The following is a 12754-nucleotide window of genomic DNA, read 5'->3' as shown; positions in this document are numbered from 1 at the left end:
GTGTGTGTGTGTGTGTGTGTGTGTGTGTAGGCATTCTCTCTCAACCTCATGCTGGTGCCCCTTCCTACACCAGAATGGATTCCTCGCCCTCCTCCTCCCTGTGCTGGCATTCAGCACGCAGGTCTGGGGCACTGGGATCCCATTAGAGAAACCATTGTCCCCCGGAAAGCCTGGGAAGCCAGTCTGACATTGTCCACTTCCCCACCAAGAGGGGGCACTGCCTCCCTACTTGGGGATTCCAGGGGAACAGGGTTGGTCCTGATACTGGGCATCTCCACCACAGGTGCTATGGAGAGGCAGTGCTCCTCAGTGGTTAGTGCGCAGAGGCTGGGTGTTAACCTGAGTTTGAACCTGATGCCCATCATTCACAAGCTGTGTGACCTGCAGCAAGTTACTTAACCTCTCTGAGCCTCAGTTTCCTTATCTGTAAAATGAGGGGGGTGATAATGCCCCAAAAGGTGCTTGTAAGGATCACGTGACTTCATAGATGCAAAGTGCTCAGAATGGTGCCTGGCGCCGGTGAGTGATGGGCATGTGTTGGATGTCAGGGGGCCCTGGGTTTAAAACCCCACCCAGCACCTGCCAGCATGTGACTCTGAGGGAGGGATTGGCTTCTCTGAGCCTCAGTTTTCTCATCTATCGAAGGGGATAATGTTCATTCCCACCTTGCAGGGTTATCAGGAAGAACAAACAAGCTAAGACCGCAGCCTACTTGGCACAGTGCCTGATGTGGATTAGCAATCACCGAGAATTAGCTGCTGGTTTTATTGTTTATCATTACCGGTCTCTGCAATAGTTCTTTAAAATAATTTTTTAAAACCCAAATAACATCTTTACAACTTAACTGGATTTCTTCCTGCCCTGCTTATACAAATCAAATTGTCCCTGGTTGTTGACACCATAAGGGTTTAATCCAAGCTACCACCTGTGAACACTCTACAGATTTCCTTTTTGGTATGTCGCAACCCCGTTGGACAACATACCAACAGAGTTGCGACACAGTTAATAGTTCTATCAGCTCGTAAGCTCTGAGATCCAGGAGAGTTTATATATATTTTGAAGCCACTTAGGGCCAGGAAACAGCAGGTTCAAGAAAGTTCTTCAGCCCGGCCAGTGTGGCTCACTGGTTGAGTGTCGACCCATGAACCAGGAGGTCACTGTTCGATTCCTGGTCAGGGCACCTGCCTGGGTTGCAGCCTCAATCCTCATCATTGGTGTTTCTATCTCTCTCTCCCTCACCCTTCCTCTCTCTAAAAATCAGTGAGAGAGAAACATCGATCGGCTGCCTCCTGCACGCCCCTTCCTGGAGGTCGAGCCTGAAACCCAGGCATGTGCCCTGACCAGGAATCAAACCGGTGACCTCTTGGTGCATAGGACCATGCTCAACCAACTGAGCCACATTGGCCGGGCAATATCCAAATTTCTTAATCAATGCCAAATGCAGTTGGGTCCCAACCACAGTTTTCACAAGTGCTCTGCTGTAGTCAAACTAGTCCCCATACTTGGACCAAACTTCCCGCCTTTGCCCTCTCATCTTGGTAGAGCCCTATCTTCCATTCAGTGCTCCCTGAGGGCAGGGGCAGCTCTCCTCCCCGCTGTGGCTTCAGCACCGGGACAGCGTCCGCCTCTGCCCACTCCCAAGAACCTGTACCCCAAAGGGTGGACTGGTGCCAATGCTCCTGGCTCCTGTCCTTTTAGTGCTGGTGCGTGCTGGGAGAAGTCTTTTGTCTCCCCCATCTCAGTTGCTTTGATTAAGTGTGTGATTACCATGTTCTCCCACCATCAATTGCCCAAATTGCCTTGTTTTCCCTCCCTGGAGAGCCTGCCCGATTCACTCACCAAAAGCCTGCTCATCCTGCAGGTCTGATCCAATCCCAGAACCCCCAGGAAGCCCTTCTCTCCCAGCTCATCCCCCCACATCCCACACCAGCCCCTCCACCCTCCACTTCCCACCCCAACCTTCTGCTGCAGATTAGATCGATTAGAACAGTGGTCGGCAAACTCATTAGTCAGCAGAGCCAAATATCAACAGTACAACCATTGAAATTTCTTTTGAGAGCCAAATTTTTTAAACTTAAACTATATAAACTTTAAACTTAAACATTGTTATTAACTTAATTAGGGTACTCCTAAGGTTTAGGAAGAGCCACACTCAAGGGGCCAAAGAGCCGCATGTGGCTCTCGAGCTGCAGTTTGCCGACCACGGGATTAGAACATCAGATGGTTCCAGTTACATCTCTCACAGCTGGTGGAGGGGTTCCCTTCTCAGTGTTGACTTGTTTTTATTACAGTGTTACTTAAATGTGAACAAGTATATAAGTTTGACGTACAAATTCCATGTGCTTCAACCTTATATACAACTGTGAACCTAAGCCAAGTTTTCAAATCAAGTACAACTTATCCAAATTATTGTCATTTCCCATTAGACAGCGTTTAGGAATGAGATCTCTGAATGCCATTGGGATGTGGTGCCAATGTCTGCTGCCCAGGCCTCTGGGTTAGCAGCCCGTGGTGCTGGTTGGCTCAGTTCTCCCATTTTTTCTTTCATTGTGGGTCAGGAGCTGCCCTATGAGATGATTTGGCTTTCCCTGGATGCCCTGGGGATTAAAAGACACAGATGCAAACTCTAGATCAGTTGGTGGCTGTGTTTGACTTGAAATCGGGACAAAAATCAGAACATGCCCTGAGATGAAAATAAATATGTATATTGGCTCCAAAGGGCCATTTATTTCTCTCTCACATCACGGAGTGTCCAGAAGTGGAGTGTCTGTGGAATGAAGGACCTGGGCTCCCCAGTCTCCACTCTGTCTTCCCTGGTGTGGCCATCCCCTTGATGCATGTAAGGTGGCTTCTGGAACTCCAGGATAGCAACACTAGGCAGGGGAACGAGGAAGGTAAGAAGGGCAAAAGGGGCCCATCAGTTCCTCCACCTTTAAAGATCTTCTCCAGTTCTATGGTGACTTCTTACGTCTTGTTGTCTCATTCTGGAGACACTGAGCTAGCTGCAAGGGAGGCTGGGAAGTAGGATTGTGTGGTGGAGCACATCACCGCTCCCAACACCCTGGGAGCTCTGTTACGGAGGAACGGGAGATGGGCATTTCATAGCAAGTGGTAGCCCCTGCCTTCTTGGGGACTGGGATCCCATGGCATTGGGAATATTTTTAAAAGATTGTTATTGAATTTTAAAATTTTAAAATCGGAGGACTCCCCGGCTCCTATTTGAGAAATGATGACCTAACGGTTCTCTTGTGAGTTTGCAGGAAGATGGCTCCTCTCTCTAAGTGGGTCTTACATGCTCAGATAACAGGGTCCTGCGGGGTCGGGCCATCCTAGGCCCCTGATGTCCTCAAAAGTGCCTGTTAACAGTTCCGGCCACAGCAGACTCACCTCTTGAGCGATGCCTACTGGGTCTGTGGTCAGTTTGGAAGATGGTTGGGAGGGCAGTTTTTGGAAGCAGAGCCTTGGCTCCACCTCTGCTCTGCCACTGAGTAGCTGTCTAACCTTGAGCACATTATCACTGTGCCTCAGTTTCCCCATAGGAAAAACGGAGGAAATAGCATCTTTCATGGTGGCTGTGAGGATTAAGAGATAAGCTGTGTGACATGCTCAGTGCAGGGCTTGGTACACAGTAGATGTTAAAGAAATGCTGGCACCTTCCTCCGAGAGAGAGAGAGAGAGAGAGAGAGAGAGAGAGAGAGAGAGAGAGAGAGAGAATATGAGTGTGTCAGTGTCCATGTTTCTGGTGTTGATATGACCTTGGGCTGTCACTGAATAACCTGACTCGGTGATGCTCAAACCTCACCGATTTCATGGCCTCCTTCAAGGGGGATGGGGGCAGCATGTGGAATGTTAGGTGAAAGGCACGGGTGCTTTGAAAGGTATATTCTAAATTAGCCATTGCCTATGTGTTGTTTAGGTGTTATATTAAAACTTAAAATAATGTAAAGGAAGATACAAGACTTTCCTGTTTTATGAGAGGAGCCACACGTTCAAAGCTTTCTGATTCTTGAGGCCTCTCGGGTCATGTTCTGCTTGTCCCCTGATTTCGAGGAATTCTATGTTGTCTGTTGGCGATGGACACGAAGGTGTTAGACATCGTTCTGTGCCGTGAAAACCAGTGCACAGGGTGAGCGGGCAGGTTCCACAGTCTTTCCCTTTGCTCCCCCAGGTCACAGACCTCCTGGTAGACGAGTCCAGTTTCACGGGAGAAGCTGAGCCATGCAGCAAGACGGACACCCCGTTGACCGGCGAGGGGGACCTCACCACCCTGAGAAACATCGTCTTCATGGGGACCCTGGTTCAGTACGGGAAGGGGCAGGTGAGCCCTGAGGCGCCCTGGGGGCCGTGGCTTCTGTCACCAGCAGGCTTCCAGCCTCAGACCTTACACTTCTCTCTCCGGAACCCAGGGAGTCGTGATCGGAACAGGGGAGAGGTCTCAGTTCGGAGAAGTGTTTAAGATGATGCGGGCTGAAGAGGTAAGGGCCCGTGGGGGCTTTGGTTTTCTTGTGAGCTGGGGTTTGAGATCTTCTTGGCTAGTGATGCCAGTCCTGCCCGCCTGTTAGGAATGAGGATCGTGTGGTTAATGTGAGTATAATTTTTAAAAATTAATTTTTAAGATGTGTTAGGATTTTTGTCAAGATATAACTTACAGACAGTCAGGTGCACAGACATTACATGTAGAGGTCAGTGCGTTTTTATATATGTGTACCCCTGTGGAATTGTCACTCAGCTCAGGATAGAAATGAGCCAGGCAGAAGCTGTGGGATGTCATCTAAGAAACCCTTTGTTCCCATCCTTGCAGACACCTAAAACTCCTCTACAAAGAAGCATGGACAAGCTGGGGAAACAACTGACACTTTTCTCGTTCTTCATAATTGGTGAGTGAAGCTTTTGCACTCGGTCCTGGGGACTGGGGAGGGCACCCCAAATAGCCCAGCTGTTGCTCAAATAGCTTACTGCCCACCTGGGTGAAGATGGGGGTTTCGGGTCAGAGACTCTGACAGTGACAAAAGGCTTCTGTATTAGTCAGACGAGGTAACAAGCAGCCCCTGCCTTGTAGTGACTTAACATGGCCAAAGTTTATTTCCTGCCCATATCATAGTCCATGCGCATGTTCTTGGTCTAGTGTAGCGGTCGCCAACCGGTGGTCCACGGACCATTGGTGGTCCATGAGGTCCAAAAGGTTGGCGACCACTGGTTTAAGGAAACCTTTGGAACAGCGGTCGCCAACCAGTGGTCCGCAGACCACTGGTGGTCCGCGAGGTCTGAAAGGTTGGCGACCACTTGGCTTTTCTGGACAGCTCACCTTCAAATACCAGTGTAGGGGCCCAGGCCCCCACTGTATCTTTGCTCTCCCTTCCTCTGGGTCCTTGGAGCTGGTCATAATTCTATTTAGCCAGAGAACACAGAGGCTTGTGTGGGAAAACTTTAAGGCATGGACCAGGAAGTGAAGTCAGCACTTTTGTCCATGTTCAGTTGGTCAGATGGAGTCACACAGCCTGCCTATCTGCAAGGGAGACTAGAAGATGTGGTTTAGCTGTGTGCCCAGCCATATTTCTATGCCACTAAGTAGGCTGTGCCCGGTCTTATGCCTCATGGCTTTTGGCAACACACCAAAACCAGCATCCACATGATGCTGAGGACCTGAATTCAGGTCTTACACCTGAACATCACTGTGCAGCTGCCCTGGTCCCCTCCCCTGCTCCCTCCTGCTGTCTCCAGCTCTGGCTTTGAGTCTGTGTCCTTTGTTCCCAGCCTTCAGGGCCACCCAGTGCTTTGCCCCTAGTAGATTCTCAATAAGCATTAGTTGAGTTAATGAGCTAATAAAGGAACAAGCCAGAACCACTGCCCATGGCACAAGCAGCAATAAGAGGACGTCCTGGTAAGTCTGGAGCCAGGGGCAGTTCTTGGGAGGATCCGCCATCCCTTCCGGCAGCTGCGCTGTTGTGCCTCTGGTCGCCCAGATGCATGATTTCATTACGTGAGTGTTTTATGACGCACTAGACCCTACGATCGGTTCTGGGGCCGCCAAGATGAGTAAAATGCAGCTTCTTCCCTCTGGAGGGCCCCAGGCAAATAGGGGAGAGATGCCTGAACAAATATGAAATGTGAACGTAGCCGTTAATCTGGTGTGGAAGGGTTGGGAAGACTCCAAGGAGGAGGTGACGTTAAACCAGGTCTTGCAGGATGAGTAGCAGTTTGCCAGGTGACAAAAGAGGGGATTGGGCATTCCGGGCAGGGAAAAAACAAGTTCAGAAGTACGGAAGGTATCCCCAGTCCTTTACCGCCTGTAGCAGGTGGTGAACTTAGCAAAGTGGTTAAGAGGATGCGCCCTGGCTGTCTCCTTCTCTCCCTGGCCACTCCTCCCCAACATTCCAGTCTAGTCTTCTTTCCAAATTCACGCTTTGGATTAACTGCTCAGAGTTTGCTGACTCACTCGGTTTACTGTTTTTAAGTAGCTCTATGCCCTCTTCCCTCCTCTCTGCCCTCCTTTGTCCTGGAGCTGTGATGAAAAATGGGTTTTAATCTGCCAGGTCTGATGACAGCCAGTGGGGCTCTGTGCTGTGAGGGGACTGTGGGACTGTGGTGGCCAAGAGGACTGGGAGGATGAGTGACACAAGGGAAAGTGGCTGTGAGCGCCACTTATTGGCCATCCTTGGCGTTGCATGCTGCCCAGGCGTCAGGGCAGACTAGAATGCCCAGAGGCATTTCACATTCCAAAGCAGGGATTGGAATCTGTGGCTCTCGGGCCAAACTGGATTCGCCACCTAGTTTTGGAATGGCCCACAAGCAACGAATATCTTTTACATTTTTAAGTGATTGAAGAAATCAAAAGAAGAATAATCCTATACAATAAAGAGCTAATATGCTAATTAGACCAAAAAGCGGAAAGACCATCCCGACGACCCTAGGGACGAAGCCGGGGCTGTGAGGGGCTGCGAGGGCTGAGCCCCTTACATGAATTTCGTGCATTGGGCCTCTGGTATTTCATAACATGAGAAGTATATGAAATTCAAATTCAGATTTCGGTGTTTATAAATAACATTTAATTAGAACATAGCCACGCCCATTCACCTGCTATCTACAGTGGCCAAGCTGAGTTGCAGCAGAGACGATGTGGCCCATGAAGCCGAAACTATTTACCCTCTGGCTGGTTACAGAAGAAGTTTTCTGACACATGCTCTGGACGACTGCAGTGACCTGCAGGACATAGTGCTGTAGTGGGCGCTGCTCCTTCTACCCCAGTAGCCTCGAGAACAAATAGCAAGTAGACGTGCTTTAAGTTGTCAAATAGGTAGTATTCACAGGAGTTCTGCTGTTCGGTCTAATTAGCATATTAGCTCTTTGTTGTATAGATGAAATCGTTTATAAAAAATAAAAAGTTCCAAGTCAGGGGTCCTCCAAGGCCATTTCCTTGCATGAAGCCACTATTCCTCAAGTTAAATTAAAGCTTAGTTAAATTGGCACGTGTGTGGCCAGCCCACACTACCACTCAGACCTTTTACTTCATCATAAATATTTCGGGAATTGTTCTAGAGGAGCTGGAGTTTTGAAACTGGGTTCCATGGATCGCTAAGGACCCAAGTGGGAGATGCAGGGCAGCAGTGGTGCCCTGATACATGTTTAACAACTTTCAAAGGCAGAGTAGCGTTTGCCAATTTCTGTGGTGTCAATACTCTCAGCATGGCCAGTTTCAAGCTGCCAATGAGAAGTAATTGAACATGACTTGTGAGATGTGCACATAGGCTTGTGTGAGCCCCTGTCAGCAAGCTGCAGCCTTCTGCAGGGAGGCCTGGCGGCAGGAGGTGGTTCTGATCCTAATGGTTAGGGCTCAAGACTCACTGCCCCACCCCTATTTCTAACAGCTTCTGCCCTCCAACCTTTTGCATCTGGGTTTATTTGGATTCCTGCTAAGATTTCATTTGACTACTGAGTTCTGTAGCTAATTATAGTATGAATGAAACAGCAATCACATAACAAATCAGAACTTGTGATCACAAACATACACACACACACACACACACACACACACACACACACACACTAGTACCACCACCACCACCACCATCACACAGCTCATAACTTGCCCTGCTCCCTGTTCCTGCGAAACAGAGCTGATGATCTTTAGCAAATCCCTCAGTGTCAACAGGAAGGCCACTCACCTTTCCACTCACCTTCCCAGCACTTCCCATACAGCTGCCGCAACAGTTAATGACCGGGCATTCGCTGTGGGCCAGGGGCTGAGCTAAGCACTTCAGATGTGTTGTCATCTCTTAAATCCTGAAACAACTCCTTGAGGAAGGCATGATCATCATCCCCACTTTACAGATGAGTAAACTGAAGCCACCCCAGAGGCCCCAGAACTTTCCCCCATTGCCAGACCTCTTGTGAATGTTCACGGGTCCCAGCATGGCTCGTGCCACCTCTCGCCCTCAAGGGACCACCCCTGACAGTCTCCATGATTCCTGAGCCTAACACAGGGCCTGGTGGTTAGTAAATATTGGGTAAATGATTGATGAAGGAGAACATGGAAAGGGGAATGTATTTAATCGTGAACATGGCAAGATAAAAACACTCGGGAAACTGTGGCCCATCTGCCCATCACGGAATAGGCATCGCCTGCCACCTCAGCCGCCTCGGGGGGAGTCCCGGAGCCGCACGGCACATGGGGGTTGTTGGAATAATCTGTAGCTGTCTACAACCGCCCAGAACAATCCAGTTGTTTCTTTCTTGACTTGAACTGGCTGGATCTTTTCCAGAACAAGTAAAACACTCTTCTTTGTAGATACAAGGGTTTCTTAAAGAGGAAAAAGTGGTTACAGGTCCTTGAGGTTATTAATCACTGCCCTGTGTCTCTTCTCCTGTAAACACTTGAAATGCTGTCATGTCTTTAAGTGTTGGAGAATGTGTGTGTGTGTGTGTACACACACACACATGTTTTGTCTTGTTTTGGTCTCTTCTCCAGGCGTCATCATTCTCACTGGCTGGCTGCAAGGGAAGCACCTTCTCAGCATGTTCACGATTGGGGTCAGGTAAGGGCTCCGAGCCCTCCCTCTCTCCCTCGTCAGTGCAGCAAGACAAGGCAGGAAGATTGGGGCGCGGGAACAGTGTGGGGAAGATGCGTCCCCCTCACCCCAAGTGCAGCCCCCAAGAGTACATTATCTGGCAGGTGGGGGTGCCCAGGGAAAGCTTGGGAAACAAACGAAAGCATATGATTTGGACCTCCCGTTCCCATCACTTTTTTGCCCGTGGGTTTGGATCTTTCTGGCTAACAGTGTGGACTCCAGAGCCTGCCTGCCTGCCTAGGGTTACATTCTGGCTTTACCACTGCTAGCTGTGTGACCTTAGGCAGACTTTTACACTCTCTGTGCCTCAGTTTTCTCCTCTGTAAAATGGGAGTGATGAGATAGCCCCTCCTGCGGTCAAGGTGAGGATGAGATGAGAGCCCATGAAGGTTCCTGCAACAATCCTAGCGCACAGTGTGTGTTTGCTCCTAGTATCCCTTTGAAGCACCGTCTAGGTCTTTCTTTTACGGAGGAATCTACAGGAGATGATAAAGGTCATGTCACTGAGGCCACAAAGCTGATGGCAGGGCTGGGAACCAGGGCCCTTGGCTTTAGGCCCGAGGAACCTGCCTTCCCTCCACATGGTGACTCTAACAAGCGACAGTCACACCCCTGGGCCCGGTGGACGATGCGGAGATGAGCAGGGAGCAGGCTCAGTGGCTGAAGTTGCCCCAGCTTTTCCACGGCTGCTCGCCACGGCCAGGGAGGCAGAGTGCCAGAGATGGTCTCTAACTGGATATGTCCCAGCAGAAGGGCAGCTGGTGAGCCTTCTGGGGCACACAAAAGCCAACACGTTTCTGGGTTCATGTTAAGCCCCGTGGATTCCGGAGTGTGGCCCCCCTGCTGTTGGTGTCTGCAAACTGCTTTAGGTGATACATGGGAAATTATTTTAATGTCCGTGAGCAAACATAGACACTTAGGCCACCAAACCCATGGTGTAAACAAGCTTAGATGCCCATCAGCTAATGAACGGATAAAGATCATCCCTGGAATATTATTCACCCACAAAAAGGGGAAAAGACCAACGCCCGCCACGTGGGTGGCCCTAGAAAACACGATGCTAGTGAAGGAAACCAGACACCGAGGCCACATACTGTGTAACGTCGTTCATGTGGAATGTCCGAATTAGGTAACGCCGTAGAGGCGGAAACCAGACACATGGTCTGCAGGCCGGGCCGAGGAGTGACTGCTGACAGTTGCAGGGATTCTCTCGGGGGTGCTAAGAATGTTCTGAACTTGATTTTGGTGATGGTTGCACAACTCTGACTCTACTGGAAACCACTGAGTTATAAACCTTAAAAGGGTGAATTTTAGGGCATGTGAATTGTATCTCAAAAAAGGCAACAAAGGAGAGCATGGAGCAGACCATTAGGAATGTGGTTATTCATCGGGTCCCCGAGCCTCCCTGGTTCACATATAACAAGTCAAGTGTTGGCAGACACCTGTGTGCAATTGTCATTACAGTAAGTTACAGTGACGCACCTCGCAGTGACCGGCACCCGTCTGTCCTGGGACCCGGAGGCCATAGGTGCTGCTTCCCAGGGCTGAGCGGTGGGCAGGAGAGCCTTGCTGTAAGGGCTGGGTGCGACTCTGGTACATGCTCAAGCTTATCTGTGTGTGAATGTAGGGACACAGTTACCTGACCATTAGCAACAGGATGGGTGCTGATGCTCCCGGTTCCGGAAGCACTCGGAGCAGCGAGGCAGTGACGAGGAGCTGCCCCAGGCAGGGTCCGGCAAGAAGCAGGGCCAGGGAAGAAGTCAGCCCCTGGAGGGAGTGCTCAGGTGACTACGCCGTCAGAGGCGGGTGATGGCAGGGGGACTGGGACGCCTGAGCTCCCAGGTGCCATGGTGCCAAAGACCTCCCCGAAGTAATGAAGCTTTCCATTCCCATCTTATAGACCGTGGGAAGTCCTGTGAGCCAAAGACGGTTTACTCTTTCCAGGAAAATAACAAAAAAGCCTTCCATGTCCATCCCACCCTATCTCCCCAAGGTCATTCCTGATTTTCTGTCTTAACATTCCCTTTCCTCTCATTCATTTTACTGCATCGGGGGTAACTTACCATTAAGAGAAAACTGACTGTTCATTTCCCTTGTGACTTTGAAAGGAGGTTTTTAGCAGAATTGAAGTCACTCGGAACCACCACATTAGAATGTAGAAATGGCAGGATAGCCAGCGAGGAAGAGACTCTTCAAAATACATTAATGGGAGGCATTCTTTTAAACACTTTATCCTGTTCCCTCTGCCTCGAGAGACACTCAAGATGACCCACAGTATACTTGCTTTTCCATCCTTATCTTTATCAGTTTGTGGATTCGTTTTTTGTTATTATGAAAGCTTCCTGGTACAAAAACCACCCTCCCCACGCCGTACCGGGGGAAAGTCCCCCTCCTAACCCTCGCAGATGTTTGCTTAGTTAGCCTTGTCAGCCTGTGTCATAAAACCAAGCAAGCCTTCTTGCCATCCCCATGGAAACCAGGCACAGTCCCTCGACCAACGTCAGTCATCTTGGTTTCTATAGCTGAATGCTCCATTGTCTCCGGGTAAAAGGCCACCATCATTACCGTATTTCTTTAATTCTAAGATGCACGTCCTTTTTCACATCTTAACTTCTCTGAAGTCAGACTTGCGATAAAGCACCGTGTTGCTGATGAATGGGCGGTATTTTTTCTTAGTATACACAAGATAATGGTGTTTTTCACAAGCAGCCTTGTCTTAAAATTGGGTGAAATACGTTAGCTGTGTGTGACTTTGGTTGAATGGGCCTCCTCAGCTAGGCTTTCTGATTATTAACGAGCCACATAGAACGCTCGCTATGTGCTAGGCCAGGGCGGGCCGAGACTCCTGCCACATATTCACTTGTGAGTTCGTGCATTCAGCAAATATTTACTGAAGGCCTGCAGGGTTCTGCTGGAGGTTCCCGTGCAGAGGGTGACCCTGGTGGGTGTGGTGTGGTGACGCTCACTGCACAGATCTGCACAAAAGGACCCTCTTACTCGCTCATCTCCAGCCTCCCCTATTGGCCTGAGGTCAGCTGGTCATTATCCGGCCCTCTGCCCTCAGACAGGCCAGCCCAGGAATGTGGGATTGGGGAGCAGTCAGCCCCGATGCCCTGGAGCCAAATCGAGGCAGAAAGATCCCCTTCTTAACAGCCTACTACATGTTGACATCCTGCCCACAGGAAGGGGATCCATGTTCGCAATCCCAGTTCAGATTCCCAAATAGAAGCTCATTGGTTCAGCTTGGAACACATGGTCTCCTCTAATCCAGTCAACTGTGGCTATGGGAGAGCGAGGTCACACAATAAGGAGTTGAAGGGGTAGGAATGATAAAGAAGTGAGCAGATACCCCAAACAGATATGCTAAAGGCATAGCTGTGTCACTTTGCCTCCCTCAATTTTAATTTTCTGTCTGGCTTCCCTACCAGAAGTGTCTAAACCATTAGAGCAATGAAAAGTGAAATTTAAGGGAGGACCCACTGAAGCAAAAAATTCCACTTCCTACTAATTACCTGATTCTGGAAATTCCTTTCCCAGGGCCCAGAAACTTTTCTCTTTAATAAATGAGAACAATTTAGATGCAGAAGCACTTAAAGGGGCAAAACAGCTGGCAGACTAATTCACACTAAAATGTGGGTGTCTGATAGATGAGATCCCTCCCCAAAAGCAGGACTGTGTGAGCGCGCGCG

The 12754-nt window shown here is 49.6% G+C and overlaps 1 protein-coding gene across 1 annotated transcript in view; it reads left to right on the top strand.

The window, feature by feature from the left end:
* The window catches only part of ATP2C2 (ATPase, Ca++ transporting, type 2C, member 2), a 41729-nt gene that overhangs the window by 12711 nt on the left and 16264 nt on the right, over positions 1–12754 (top strand). Inside the window, exons 8-11 of the mRNA XM_014536793.1 lie at positions 4169–4318; positions 4407–4475; positions 4802–4877; positions 8966–9032. Of these exons, the coding sequence (XP_014392279.1) occupies positions 4169–4318; positions 4407–4475; positions 4802–4877; positions 8966–9032 (362 nt within the window). The remainder of the gene's footprint in view (positions 1–4168; positions 4319–4406; positions 4476–4801; positions 4878–8965; positions 9033–12754) is intronic.

Source organism: Myotis brandtii, unplaced genomic scaffold, assembly GCF_000412655.1.
Source record: "Myotis brandtii unplaced genomic scaffold, ASM41265v1 scaffold165, whole genome shotgun sequence".
NCBI lineage: Eukaryota > Metazoa > Chordata > Mammalia > Chiroptera > Vespertilionidae > Myotis > Myotis brandtii.
Note: the sequence above shows the minus strand (reverse complement) of the source record. Positions and strands in the feature narration are given on the sequence as shown.